The 15,419-nt window shown below is 41.5% G+C and overlaps 2 protein-coding genes across 2 annotated transcripts; both read left to right on the top strand.

Moving 5' to 3' along the window:
- Positions 1–69: 69 nt before the first annotated feature.
- pla2g12a (phospholipase A2, group XIIA) lies at positions 70–6,697 on the top strand. Its single transcript, XM_053622185.1, has 4 exons — positions 70–440; positions 708–784; positions 1,654–1,819; positions 4,518–6,697. The coding sequence occupies exons 1-4, from the start codon at positions 224–226 to the stop codon at positions 4,634–4,636; spliced, it is 579 nt and encodes a 192-aa protein (XP_053478160.1). The 5' UTR covers positions 70–223; the 3' UTR covers positions 4,637–6,697.
- A 102-nt stretch (positions 6,698–6,799) lies between these two features.
- Positions 6,800–14,238, top strand: LOC128606146 (group XIIA secretory phospholipase A2-like). The gene is made up of 5 exons (XM_053622184.1): positions 6,800–7,339; positions 10,347–10,420; positions 12,806–12,971; positions 13,901–14,096; positions 14,205–14,238. Exons 1-4 carry the CDS (start codon positions 7,105–7,107, stop codon positions 14,017–14,019), a joined length of 594 nt encoding a protein of 197 aa, XP_053478159.1. The 5' UTR covers positions 6,800–7,104; the 3' UTR covers positions 14,020–14,096; positions 14,205–14,238.
- The last annotated feature ends 1,181 nt before the right edge of the window (positions 14,239–15,419 follow it).

The following is a 15,419-nucleotide window of genomic DNA, read 5'->3' as shown; positions in this document are numbered from 1 at the left end:
CGGTTGCGTCATCCGGAACGCGACCGCTCAGGCTTGTTTACCGAATGAGACCCGGAAGTGGATGGGCTGCCTCGGTGTGTCATCGGTGGCGGCCGGACTTTGACTGCTTGTGCGCTCAGATGGAGTAAAAGATGACTCACCGCGCTCATCTGGCGTCTTTAATGCCTCTCACTAATTCCAAAATCTTTAACGAGTAATAATAACGAGAGGGAGTGAGCGGAGAATGCAGCAGCTCAGTGTCCCAGCAGCTGTCCTGCTCCTGCTCCTGCTGTGTGGGACATTTCTGTCCAGTGCAGGACTGGAGGAGTTCGAGACACCAGACTGGAGGAAGACTTTAAAAACCATCCGGAACGGAATTCACAAGATAGACACATACCTGAACTACGCTCTGGATTTAATCGGAGGATCTGATGGACTGTGTCAGTTTAAATGCTCTGATGGTGGGTGAGGTGTGTGTGTGTGTGTGTGTGTGTGTGTGTGTGTGTGTGTGTGTGTGTGTGTGTGTGTGTGTAAGTATTAAATCACTGGACAGTTTATCATCTATCATTCAGGACACTTTGTATGTATGTGTATAATTACTGACAAAGTATTGGCACCTCTCTATCCCATACATTGGCGCAGCTTCTGCAGCAGTGACCCTGACATACAGGGGTGTGTGTGTGTGTGTGTGTGTGTGTGTGTGTGTGATGTGCATTGTTCTTCCACAGGATACAAACCCATTCCCAGACCTCATTACAAACACTCGCCGCCCAACGGATGCGGCTCTCCGCTGTTTGGATTTCATGTGAGTTTGGATAAGATTTTGATAATGTTGCTACATCATAGTGTTTTGCTTTTTCAGCAAGTGAGTGTATGCGTTCTAAAATAATAATAATAATAATAAACCCGATTAACCCACGATTACATGGTTACAGTGTCTCTGAAATATTTCGAATGATGTGCTTGATAGTGTTATTCATTTTCATACCACAGCGCTGCTGAGTTCTGGATGGTGATTGGTCAGAAGGTGATTAGTTTTCTCTCACAGCAGCTCTGACAGTAGCGCAGGTTTATATTAATGCGCTCCTTCTAATACGGTATCGGTTCTATAGTAACGGCTCGTTCACAGGGCCTTGTGCAGCAGACGCTCCACTGATAATAAACAGATTTAAAAAATCACTGATATGCTGAAGTTTTCTTAAAGTAAGGAGTCTCCAGTGTCAGCGGTTTTTAACAGTAAGAGGTAAAGCTGTAACTTTAAGTTTTCTGACATCGTCAGGTCAGAGGTGTTTACGCTTTGCATTTTGTAAAGTAACTTTAAGAGAGAGAATAAAGAGAGGGCTGGTGAGGGAACGATTGTTTCTAGCGGCTATAATGTAAGTGAGAGCAGGGACTGCATTGTTTTGCTGATGTTCCACAACTTTCAGTGTAACTATAACTGGATAAAAGTATATAACAGGTCATTCAATACATTAAAATCTTTTAATCATTGGCAAATTGCTGTGTTGTAGAGGAATAAAACACCTGGGAACTCCACTCCACATCACCCTGTTGTTAATTCTTTTCCTGTAACAGCAAGTGTTTTATTCCTTACAGAACAGTGTGTAGATTCAGTGGCTGTACTCTGTCTTCACACAAAGGCAATACGTTTTTCCTCTCTCCTCTCGTCTTCAGTTTGATATCGGGATTCCGTCTATGACTAAATGCTGTAATCAGCACGACCGCTGCTATGACACGTGTGGACGAGAGAAACACGACTGTGATGATGAGTTCCAGGTTTGCCTGGAGACCATATGCAGGCATGTACAGGTCACACTGGGACTGGACCAGAGTGTACAAGGTAAACTTCCTATGTGTTTCCGGACTCTTCCCAGTGGGTACGATCTTGTGTATTTTTTGGTGAAGAGACTAACGAAACTTCTCAGATTAAGAAGATGATGATTTGGACTGAGTACTGACTGTGTCAGGTCATATAGAGTCAGACACTACATCAGCTGTTTGAGAGACTGAACACCTCCATGAAGCCGATTAATGAGACAAATTAATTACCCGTGCAGATTTAGAGCATCATGCTGAACTGGTGGCCTTAAAGCTTCCATTACTCTACTGAGCTACAGCACAGATCTCTAATGACAGGTATCTAATGTTGCATCGAATCTGTGATTTCAGGCTTTCTAAATGAGAGACCTTCCAAAGGGTCAGTTCCAAAAAGAGTCAGTTCCAAAATGAGTCTACTTCAAAGAGTCTATTGTAAAGATTCTGTTCCAAAAAGAGTCTATTCCAAGGAATCAGTTCCAAAGAGCCTACTCTAAAGAGTCAGTTCCAGGGAGTCAGTTCCAGGGAGTCAGTTCCAGGGAGTCAGTTCCAACAAATCTGTTTCAAAGACTCCACTTAAGACTCTGTTCCAGGGAGTCAGTTCCAACAAATCTGTTTCAAAGACTCTACTTGAGACTCTGTTCCAAGGAGTCTGTTCCAAGGAGTCTGTTCCAAGGAGTCTACTTCAAAGAGTCTGTTCCAAAACGAGTCTGTTCCAAAACGAGTCTGTTCCAAAACGAGTCTGTTCCAAACGAGTCTGTTCCATGGAGTCTATTCCATGGAGTCAGTTCCAAAGAGTCTACTCTAAAGAGTCAGTTCCAGGGAGTCAGTTCCAACAAATCTGTTTCAAAGACTCTACTTGAGACTCTGTTCCAAGGAGTCTGTTCCAAGGAGTCTGTTCCAAGGAGTCTACTTCAAAGAGTCTGTTCCAAAACAAGTCTGTTCCAAAACGAGTCTGTTCCAAACGAGTCTGTTCCATGGAGTCTATTCCATGGAGTCAGTTCCAAAGAGTCTACTCTAAAGAGTCAGTTCCAGGGAGTCAGTTCCAACAAATCTGTTTCAAAGACTCTACTTGAGACTCTGTTCCAAGGAGTCTGTTCCAAGGAGTCTGTTCCAAGGAGTCTACTTCAAAGAGTCTGTTCCAAAACGAGTCTGTTCCAAAACGAGTCTGTTCCAAACGAGTCTGTTCCATGGAGTCTATTCCATGGAGTCAGTTCCAAAGAGTCTACTCTAAAGAGTCAGATCCAGGGAGTCAGATCCAGGGAGTCAGATCCAGGGAGTCAGTTCCAGGGAGTCAGTTCCAGGGAGTCAGTTCCAGGGAGTCAGTTCCAGGGAGTCAGATCCAGGGAGTCAGATCCAGGGAGTCAGATCCAGGGAGTCAGTTCCAGGGAGTCAGTTCCAGGGAGTCAGTTCCAGGGAGTCAGTTCCAAAGACTCTACTTAAGACTCTGTTCCAAGGAGTCTGTTCCAAGGAGTCTGTTCCAAGGAGTCTGTTCTATAGAGTCTACTTCAAAGAGTCTATTGTAAAGAGTCAGTTCCAGGGAGTCAGTTCCAACAAATCAGTGTCAAAGAGTCTACTTAAGAGTCTGTTCCAGGGAGTCAGTTCCAGGGAGTCAGTTCCAACAAATCTGTTTCAAAGACTCCACTTGAGACTCTGTTCCAAGGAGTCTGTTCCAAGGAGTCTGTTCCAAGGAGTCTGTTCCAAGGAGTCTGTTCCAAGGACTCTGTTCCAAGGAGTCTACTTCAAAGAGTCTATTGTAAAGAGTCTGTTCCAAAAAGAGTCTATTCCATGGAGTCAGTTCCAAAGAGTCTACTCTAAAGAGTCAGTTCCAGGGAGTCAGTTCCAACAAATCTGTTTCAAAGACTCTACTTGAGACTCTGTTCCAAGGAGTCTGTTCCAAGGAGTCTGTTCCAAGGAGTCTGTTCCAAGGAGTCTACTTCAAAGAGTCTGTTCCAAAACGAGTCTGTTCCAAAACGAGTCTGTTCCAAAACGAGTCTGTTCCAAAACGAGTCTGTTCCAAACGAGTCTGTTCCATGGAGTCTATTCCATGGAGTCAGTTCCAAAGAGTCTACTCTAAAGAGTCAGATCCAGGGAGTCAGATCCAGGGAGTCAGTTCCAGGGAGTCAGTTCCAGGGAGTCAGTTCCAGGGAGTCAGTTCCAGGGAGTCAGTTCCAGGGAGTCAGTTCCAACAAATCTGTTTCAAAGACTCTACTTAAGACTCTGTTCCAAGGAGTCTGTTCCAAGGAGTCTGTTCTATAGAGTCTACTTCAAAGAGTCTATTGTAAAGAGTCAGTTCCAGGGAGTCAGTTCCAACAAATCAGTGTCAAAGAGTCTACTTAAGAGTCTGTTCCAGGGAGTCTGTTCCAGGGAGTCTGTTCCAACAAATCGCTTTCAAATAGCCTACTTGAGAGTCAGTTCCAAAGAGTCCATTCCATGGAGTCAGTTCTATAGAGTCTACTCTACAGAGTATCATGCAGATTTAGAGCATCATGCTGAACTGGTGGCCATAAAGCTTCCATTACTCTACTGAGCTACAGTGCAGATCTCTAATGAAAGTTATCTAATGTTGAGTCAAATCTCTGATTTCAGACTTTGGAATTGAGAGACCTTCCACAGAATCAGTTCCAACGAGTCAGCTCCAAAGTGTTTTATGCCAAAAATGTACATATTATTTATTATTTATCACTGTGACTTTTTCACCCTGTTGTTTCTCTCTGCATCAGCGTGTGAATCGGCAGTGACTCTGCTTTTCGACGCCGTCATGCACCTGGGCTGTAAACCCTACCTGGACAGCCAGAGAGCTGCATGTATCTGCCACTATGAGGAGAAGATTGACCTGTGAACAGCTGTGCTTGGGCTCCGAAACTGTCTGAACGTCTGAAGAGTCAAAACTCCGTCCTCGATGTCTGCAACACTGCGCAGTTTAATGTTTCCGTCATTTTAAAGGTGCCGTGCGTGATGTTTCAAAACCTGTAATAATCTAATAATATAAAAGATACTTTGAAAAACTGTGGTTTATAATATCGCTATGCAGTGCACCTTGCTTTTTACGGTTACATTTTTTCTGGCCCTGAAATTAGTTCTGTCCCCAATCAAAATCAGAGCTGCTCAGCTGGGGCTCTTTTCTGTAAATGGTAACTCGTGAGGTTTTTCTCTGAAGAGACAGAAGAGAAATGTTTGTCAGTGGTTTTCATTGCTGAAAATATTAGGCACTGGAGAATGTTTATTTTTTAAAGTGTCATTTTTTTAATTTATTTTTTTTGGAAACCTGATATCATATCATATCCCAAACTCGACAAGATTTTTAAATTTCTTTACTGTGACTGTTAGAAAGTTGTTGTTTTTTTAATCAGGCTTAAATGTGTCTCAGGAATGAGAAAAGTTCACTATGCACTTGTTTTGTGTTTGTTCAGTGCATTATGGAGTTATGGATGTCAGAAATAATCAGATGTGAACACACGTTTTCCTTTGTACTTTACATCTTATTTTCACTTTTTGTTTCAGCCCTGCCCCTTTTCCTCTAATGTTGGGCTCTTAGTCCCTCCCCCTCTTTTCCTCTAATGTTGGGCTCTTAGTCCCTCCCCCTCTTTTCCTCTAATGTTGGGCTCTTAGTCCCTCCCCCTCTTTGTCTCTAATGTTGGGCATTTAGTCCCGCCCACTCTTCACTCTAATGTTGTGCTCTTAGTCCCTCCCCCTCTTTTTCTCTAATGTTGTGCTTTTAGTCCCTCCCCCTCTTTTCCTCTAATGTTGGGCTCTTAGTCCCTCCCCCTCTTTTCCTCTAATGTTGGGCTCTTAGTCCCTCCCCCTCTTTTCCTCTAATGTTGGGCTCTTAGTCCCTCCCCCTCTTTTCCTCTAATGTTGGGCTTTTAGTCCCGCCCACTCTTCACTCTAATGTTGTGCTCTTAGTCCCTCCCCCTCTTCCCTCTAATGTTGGGCTCTTAGTCCCTCCCCCTCTTGTTGGGCTCTTAGTCCCTCCCCCTCTTTTCCTCTAATGTTGGACTCTTAGTCCCTCCCCCTCTTGTTGGGCTCTTAGTCCCTCCCCTTCTTTTCTCTAATGTTGGGCTCTTAGTCCCTCCCCCTCTTGTTGGGCTCTTAGTCCCTCCCCTTCTTTTCTCTAATGTTGTGCTCTTAGTCCCTCCCCTTCTTTTCTCTAATGTTGGGCTCTTAGTCCCTCCCCTTCTTTCCTCTAATGTTGGGCTCTTAGTCCCTCCCCTTCTTTTCTCTAATGTTGGGCTCTTAGTCCCTCCCCTTCTTTTCTCTAATGTTGGGCTCTTAGTTCCTGCCCCTCTTGTTGGGCTCTTAGTCCCCCCCCCCCCTTCCTCTAATGTTGTGCTCTTAGAACATCATGAGCATGTGAATCGCACAGTAAACAGTGTAAAAACCTAAATTAGAATTGTTGGTTGTTTGGATTTACATTTCATGTTTCATTACTTTTGACACTAAACTCCACAGTGCACACGAGTGTTAGTGAATGGTTGTAAACCGCACCGCTGGGGGAAAGTGGTGATGATGATGATGATGAAGAGCTCTGAACACACAGAGGGACTCGGGAACACAAATGAATCCTGAGGATGAAAATAATTTCCCAGAATTCCCGCTGGTGCCCCTGAGTAGCGCTGTGTTTACACACACTGTTAGTTTTACTATGAATTCTCGCTGAAGCAGTCTGTGCAGTCAAATACATGTTTTAGTCATTTATTTTCCTTTCTGTAAAGAGACTACCGGGTTTTATATGGAATGGTGTAAACTGTAACAGTCTTTGAATGAAGAAAACTGCCTGCTTGATTTGAGAGACGAACTGCACTTTATTTATTAATTATTAATGAGGTAGAGGATTCTCCATCATGCAGTTGTGGTGTATGGGGAATTATTTTTTACCTCAAATAAAATCATTTCAATCCTGTTTGTGTACTGTTTTACTCACATTCATGACATGACATGATACGGCAAGTTGCTCTGGTTTTTTTCCACAAACATGAAGTTAAAGGTGCGTTACGTAAGATTTGTTGTAATTTGTGAAGATTAGGTCTCAATAGTTCAATAAGATTTGGATGGTTTCAAATGATTTTAAAACTCCTACTAGCTAAAGATGAAAGGAATTAAAATTCCAGGGCGTGCGCTAAGCTGTGTTTGGCTGGTGTGCTGTGCTGAGCTGTGATTGGCTGGTGTGCTGTGCTGAGCTGTGATTGGCTGGTGTGCTGTGCTGAGCTGTGATTGGCTGGTGTGCTGTGCTGAGCTGTGATTGGCTGGCGGGTGTGTTGAACCGCCGTACAGGTGAGAGGGGATGTAGGAAGTGTAAAGTGAGTGGAAATGAAGCAGCTCAGTGTCTCGGCTCTCCTGCTCCTGCTGTGTGGAACATTTCCTTCCAGTGCAGGACTGGAGGAGTCTGAACACAAAACTTCAGACTGGACAAAAGCTTTAGAAAACATCAAGGATGGAATCCAGAAGATACACACTTACTACATATATTTCAAATACATCAAAAACGCTCTGGATTTCATTAGAGGATCTGATGGACTGTGTGAATTTAAATGCACTGATGGAGGTAAGTAATGTGTGGATTATTATAATAATGTCACATACATTCATGTTTATGTGGAAGGTGCATGTGGTGTGTTTCTGAACTGCTTTAAATGTGAAAAGTGCTTTAAAGGTACACCAGTGCTCCTTAAGGTCCAGGTATGTACCTTTTTTAAAGAAAAATGATTTGTTTACACTGCAGTACACTACATTCATGTTCAGGATTCCTGCTGAACGATAATATTCCCAGTACCATGTCACCACAACCACCAGCACTGGTCCGTACCTTCTTATTTCTGACAAAAACAAGCCCAAAACCTCCAATAACTATATACATGCACATGAGTTAGCTGAAACATTTCTGTATTTGTATTAGAGTTCATTCTAGACTGGTATTGGAACCTTCCGATAAATGAACAACGCTAAGTACACCCATCAAAATGGAAGATTTCAACCACTGCTCAAAATATCACTGAAAAACTGTAAATGAGCCATTTCTGAGTCAAACTGTCCGACTCACTGAGAAGAGTCGGAATTCTCGTCACTTACTGAAAATCCAAGCTACTGGACATGTTCATGAGAAACGATTGCTAGTTAGTAGAAAGACAGGCAACAGCTGGCTTCAGTGCTTGTAAGTTTTGGTTTTGTTTTTTCTTTGCAGGCATGTTGTCACACCTGCTGCAGGCTTCTATAACCAGCCTTTCAGATAAAGCAATACAAAGCAGTTAGTCATACTGGAGTTGTAGTCAGGATGCAGCTCTGATGGCATGTGACATCAACTCACCACATTCTACCAGATATCAAATGGTCTAGAAAGATCTACAGTGAGTTTCATTCCAGCGGTCTAGCTAAATCAATAGGTTGTATAAGGAAGAAAAAAAATATTAAAATCTGATTTGCAAATGTCAGAGTCAGCTAGCAAACTAGATGATTAGCCAACTTCCTAGTTAGATGGTTAATTTACCTGAACCAACAACATGGAGATAACATGCAGTTCACCAGAAGGGTCCTGATGAGATCCAGGGTTCCAGGGATTCATAGACTAGGTGTATTGACCACTAGAAGAGGTAGGTGAGGCACCTGCGTGAAGTTGCCCCTCCCCAAAAATGTCAGCAAATTAGTCTCAATCGTTTGTCCTGATAAAAGTTTCGTTTGTGCTGCTTTTGTTTTTACAATATTAGGCATTAAGTTCTATGAGATGACGTCACCAGCCCCCACACGCTCCAAATTAACCCGAAATAGTCTCAATCGTTTGTGCCGGTTTTTGCCAACTGTCTTTTTTTTTTCTTTTTTTTTTAACAATACAGTTGAAGTAACAAGGTAAAATCCAAACGACAAATCACATTAAATAGTCGCATTCACGTAATTGTTAGCTATCCACTGTGCGTTTTCAACTTTTAAGGGACACAGCGGATCACAGGATGTGTGAAATGTAACACGAACTCCAAGATAAGTGTTTTTACTTGTTACTGTGTGTGTTGTTATGAGAATAACACTCGTAATATTAACACTGTCATAAATAAATACACACACACCATAATCTGTTTGCTGTAGCTCTGTTTATACGTACATAGGCCATGTGTGTGTGTATGTATGTATGTATGTATGTATGTATGTATGTGTGTGTATGTATATATACATACACACACATACATGTGTGTGGGGGGGGGGGGGTTTCAACTTCACGCAGGTCTGGGACGCGTTAGTGATGATAACTCGCCAGGATCAGTCCACCCCGGAGGTCCCAGTAGATGTAATTTGCCAGTAGATCCTCTCACTCAGGAGGATGAGGCCTGCACATGAGACTGCAGCGGACAGCAGATCTTCCTGAATCATTGGGTACTCAACTAATCTTGCGTCCTGCAGTGTTGGTACGTGGGATGGGGTATTCCATACGATTCCCTCTGAAATCCAGAGGTTCCATTGTCCTTTAAGGGAAAGTGAAATTCCTGAATAACTGTAAGCCTCAAAATTGGAGGACTGGTGTCACAACGTTTAGGTCAAGTCGGCTGTAGTGGAAGATACATTATATGGCCATATGTATATCACACCCATATGTGGTTCTTCCCCCAAACTCTTACCACAGTTGTATAGAATGTCTTCGTGTGCTGTGGCATTACAAATTTCCTTCACTGCAACTAAGAGGGCCAAACCTGTTCTAGCATGACGATTCACCTGTGCACAAAGCGATCTCCATGGAGACGTGGTGTGTGAAGGTTGGAAGAAGGTGGAAGAACTCGAGGGTCCTGCACAGAGCCCTGTCTCAACCCCACTGAACACCTTTGGGATGAACTGGAACTGAAGCCTCCTCACCCAACATCAGCACCTGACCTCGACCTCACTAATGTTCTTGTAGCTGAATGAACACAAATCCCCACAGCCACGCCCCAAAATCTAGTGGAAAGCCTTCCCAAAAGAGTGGAGCGCATTATAAACAGCGAAAGGGGGAATAAATCTGCAGTGGGACGTTCAACAAATACATATGAGTGTGATGGTCCGGGGGGGGGGGGGGGGGGCACATACTTTTGGCCATATAGTGTACATGAAGTGTTTTCATCTGTGGTTGTTGCAGGAAGTCCTCCCTGTTTGGAGGGTGTGACTGTCAGGTGGTCACTTATCTGCAACAAAAATATTTCCAAATAAAATTTTAAACAAATATTAGGCAGAGGTGCACAGACTCCCAGGCCCAGAACTGTCAGAGGGGTTTGAAACCTTTTCCAGTAACATGGTTGACCTGTTTACACTTTTTTTATATATATATATATATAAAAAAGAAAAAAAGACACTTGGGAGTAAAATATCCATAATTAAAAAATAGATGTGCTTGAGTGTGCTGTTTTTTGACAAAACTCTTAGAAGTAAAGTCAGTAAAGATGATTATTCTAAACTGCAGCAAAGTAAATAAACTGCTATAGTGACACCGGTCAGAAATGAGAGAAATTCTTTATATTTAGCCGTGACGTGATCATTCTGGAGATTTCTTCTGTTAATCTGCAATGTGGTTAATTTCATGTTGGGGTTTTTCTTTAAAGGAGAAAAGCCCTTTCCCCGACCTGGGTACAGTCCACCGCCCAATGGATGCGGCTCTCCGTTGGTTGGATTTCATGTAAGTTTGGAAGAAATTGGACTTTCCTTGATGATGTTGGTCATAAGCAGATTACATATATTACTCTACACAACCCCATTTCCATAAAAGTTGGGGGGAAAATTCTAAAATAAAAAGAAAAATCTGTGATTTGTCAAGTCTCTTGAAACTTGAATGAACTGACAACAGTACAAAGAAAAGATGAAATGTTTTCACTGACCAACTTAATTGTATTTTGTAAATATAAACAAATTCAGAATTTGATGCCTTCAACACACTCAAAAGACAGAGGGGAAACAGGGGCAGAATAAGACTGAAAAGTTTACAGAATATTCAAGTAACACTATTATTAATTATATATATATATATATATATATATATATATAAAACACTAATCTGGAGAAATCTCACTGAGCCCTCAGGCGGCGTTGCCTGAGAAATCCTCATGCTGCTGTGATTTAATATAACCACATGGGCTCGGGAGTACTGCAGAAAGCCGTTGTCATTTAACACGGTCCGCCGCTGCATCCAGAAATGCGGTCCGAAACTCTATTACGTAAGAGGAAGCCACAGAACAACTCTATGCAGAAATTCCATGGAGTTCTCTGGGCCAAGCTCATCTCAGATGGACTGAAAGGCAGTGGAAACGTGTGCTGTGGTCAGATGAGTCCACCTTTCGGCTTGTTTTCGGGAAAAACGGACCTCGAGTTCTCCGTGCCAAAGATGAAAAAGACCAACCAGACTGTTCTAAGCGAAAGGCGATCAAGCCAGCTTCTGTGATGGTACGGGGGTGCATCAGAGCCCAAGGCATGGGTGACTTGCATATGTGTGACGGTACCATTGACATGGAGACGTATGTTAGGATTTTAGAGAGACACGTGCCATCAAGGCAACGTCTTTTCCCAGGAAGTCCATGTTTATATCAGCAGGACAATGCCAGGCCTCATTCTGCACATGCTACAACAGCGAGGCTTCGGACACACAGCGTGCATGTGCTTGACCGGCCTGCCAGCAGTCCAGATCTGTCTGCTATGGCGCGTCATGAAGAGGAGAATCAGACAACGTCTACCAAGGAGTGTTAAGCTGCTGAAGTCTTGTATCAAGCAAGAATGGGCAAAAATTCCACTTCCTCAGTTCCCAAACGATTAAAAAGTGTAAATAAAAAAAAAAAAAAAAGGAAGGGTGATGTAACACAGTGATAAACCTGTTTTTTTTGGTGTGTTGAATGCATCAAATTCTACATTTTGTTTATATTTACAAAAGACAATTAAGTTGGGGCTGTACCATGAAGCTGGTTTAAGTGACTAGCCAGGTAAGTAAGTTTCAGTTTAGTTTGTGCCAATCCTGGGTTTTAGGTACCATGAAAGTGGCTCGGCTTTTACCGGTGTTCATCGCCATAGTAACTTGCGCTCCATGACTAACCTGCTCCGGGGCGGGTTCTGTTCTGGATAAGAGAACTCAAACCCAACTTGGACCAATCAGCTGTGAGCAAAGTGACGTATAAGTGACGCAACTAATTCAACTCCCAGTGCAGACTGTAAGAAGAAGAGCACTTCACAGAGAAACATTTCATTAGAACAATTTACATTTATATTAAATGAAATTACATGAAAGATGTTGGCCATAAGTGTTCAGTCTTTTTATTCTCATTGTGAGCCTATAAAAGTAAACTTGTGTATTTACACGGTCGGTAATGTTCCCGAGCTTTGGCAGCCGCAACGGGGTCTCCGTCTGCAGTTAGTGTGGGTTTAAATTCCTCATATTTCCACAAAATGATTTTCTTGCTTTTCAACCGGAAGTATGCACATCAGCTATTTCCCCACGTTGAACGCTATTGGCTGTTCGGTGCCGACATCACGCGTTTATGCACACGCGCTCGTGGACTAATCATAGCTTAAGGATCAAAGCCTGAGTTGATGGAGTATGTTGATCGCCAGCGTCATGGTACCAGTAAAGCCTGACTGGATCGGATTGGTTTGTTTGTTCAGCTAGCTTCCCGGTACAGGCCCCTGCTCAGTGAAAACACTGAATATCTTTTCTTTGTACTTTTGTCAGCTAATAAAAGTTTCAACAGACGTGACAAATCACAGATTTTTGTTTTTATCGCATTTTAGGAAAAATCCCAACTTTTATGGAAATGGGGTTGTAGTATTCGATAGAGTAGATAGAGTGAAAATCTTGGGTTATGAAATAAAACTTTACACAAGCACATGGAAATGGATTATTTCTCCACAGGGTGTAACGGAGGAAGTGACGCGTTACACTTTCTCTGAGATACAGTCTGTAGTTACGTATACAATTCGGCATATAACTGATTCCTTTTTAATTTAGTTTTAGGAGTTTATTTACACTATATATTTATTGATTTATTCGTTTATTTATCTTTTTCTCTTCTTTTCTCTGCAGTTTGATCTCAGAATCCCATTGATAACCAGTTGCTGTGACCAACACGACCGCTGCTATGACACGTGTGGAGAGAAAAAGCGTGACTGCGATGAGAAGTTCCAGGTTTGCCTGAAGACCATTTGCAGGAACATTCTGAAGATGCCAGGGCTAGAGCAGAGTGTACAGGGTAAACACTGCCCAACATAGAGAAATCATTTTAGAGGGAAAAGTTATAGTATAACATAATCGTAATCCATAATCAGTTTCATAATTCTGTAACTCTGAACACAAACTGTGAACATGCTCCTCTCGTGAGATTTGTTATTCATCATCATATAAATACAGAATGAAGCTTGAAACTTTCTTTATGAGAAGCCAATAAACTCCTCTAAAAATGGCCCTATCATAGCCTTATCCTACTCATTAGATACAGTCTCCTCTGAAAGTATTGCAACAGCAATGCCAGTGCCTTTGTTTTTTGCTATATATTGAAGACATCTGAGTTTGAGATCAAAAGATGAATATGAGATGATAGATCAGAATTTCAGCTTTCATTACCTGATATATACATCGAGATGTTTTAAACAAGTTAGAACATGGCACCTTTTGGTGGCAGAGTCGATTCTACAGAGTCGATTCTACAGAGTCGATTCTACAGAGTCGATTCTACAGAGTCGATTCCAAATCCAAGGACTGCATTCCAAAGAGTCCGTTCCAAGAATCTGTTTCAAAGAGTCTATTCCACAGAAACGAGTCCACATCCAAAGAGTGTGGATTCTGGACAATGGATTCCAAAGAGAGTGATTTCAATAGTGTCGGTTCCATATAGAATCAATTCAAAAGAATCGATTTCATCGAGTTCATTTCAGAGATTCCACAGATGTCATGTCAGTTGAGTTACTTCCAAAGAGTCTATTCCACACACTGAAAGTGATCTGTGTAGAAGCAAGTGAATATATTTAGATTTTTAACCATTACTTCAGTAAAGACTGAAGTAGTCATTGAGGAGTCATTGTCTCTTCATTGTTCACTGCCATGTTTGATTCTGTCCTTGAGACAGATTTTCACTATTACTGTATATATCACTGTGACTGTTTTTGTGTCTCTCTGAATCAGCGTGTGAATTAGGGGTGAGTCTGGTCTTCGATGCCATCGAGCACCTGGGCTGTAAACCCTACCTGGAGAGCCAGAAAGCTGCGTGTATCTGCCACTATGAGAAGAAAGCTGACCTCTGATGAAACTCCTGATGGCATCGAGGAACGTCTGAAGCGTCGAACCGCCGTTCTGGAAGTCCCTGATTTCACATCCATTGGTTAGTGTTCTACACAGAATGTCAGATACTTTAAGAAAATGTTCCTCATATAACGTGTTCTAACAACACGTCTTATTGTGGTTATTTCTTACTGCTCATATGGTTTAGGTCACCCGTAATCCACAGCGAACTTACGTTACAGTTAAGTACTGAACATGACTTTTGCATCTTTTGTGTGTGTAAGTAAATGTGAGTTTGTTCCTTGTGAAATCAATTCTTCCATTGCACAAGGCACTGTGTTGGATAAATTCATTTTTAATGTATTTTTAGAAATGAGAAATGTTCACTATGCTCTTGTTTTCTGTTTTTGTTTAGTATGTATAGAGTTAATTGCAAACGTTTACATCCCTCATGCTTTTCTGGATGGGGGAAAGAAAAGAAAGTGTATACACGAGTTACAAAACGGTAAAAATGAGAAAATCAAGAAAAAAAAAACCCAAGGAAGTGATGAAGAAGGAGGTGTGTCGAGTTATAAAATGACATGGAAGCTTATAAAGAGTGAATACGTTTGATCGTTTGTATTTTTTACTATATAACTATATAACGCTATTTGTCTGTTTCCATTCTGTCATGGTGAAAAACATCTGTGAAACAAAACACACAAAAGATTCTGTTGCTATAATTTAATCTCTTTATTTTATTTAATTTGGTCATAAAGGTCTGCAGATTTGTGTTTAACTGTAGGTGTAAAGTGATCGCTCTTGTATGAGTGCAAATGTTAAAGAGAATACAGAACAATTTATTTTTATATGAAGTTACAAACACCAGTGTTTTTATATGAATGTGCGGGTTCTCACTGTAACAGTCTCCACAGATTCACTCTGTAATGTTTTAGTTTTACTTTCAAGAGAGCTGTGTTTTATTTTTTTTTGTTTTTTTTAAAATTAAGATTTAAATGTGCTGAAATATTTAATTTCAGAGAATGTAAATTCAGAAGACTCTGGTTTTGTATAGAATGGTGTAATTAATACGATATAATTAATTTGAACTATTTAATTAATGCAGATGTGTAGACTTTCTTTAATGATAAATGTATTATTCTTAACGCACCAAAAATTAAACATATATATTTGCACTCTAATTTTGCTATTGCTTTTCCTTTACAGTGTTGCCTCTACCTCTTTCCCCCTTTTATTTATACATTAACAATAACTAAGAATATAATACAAAATTAAGAGAGAACTCTGGATGGCAGCACATGTTTCTCCAAAATGTGTACATATCTTTCTGCATTAATGCTGCCCTCACAGATGTGCACTGACACGCCCCCATACCATGACAGACGCTGGATTTTGGACCTGACGCTGATAACAGTTCAGACGG

Source organism: Ictalurus furcatus, chromosome 3 (assembly GCF_023375685.1).
Source record: "Ictalurus furcatus strain D&B chromosome 3, Billie_1.0, whole genome shotgun sequence".
Lineage (NCBI taxonomy): Eukaryota > Metazoa > Chordata > Actinopteri > Siluriformes > Ictaluridae > Ictalurus > Ictalurus furcatus.
The sequence above is the reverse complement of the archived record's forward strand: the minus strand, read 5'-3'. Positions and strand labels throughout refer to the sequence as shown.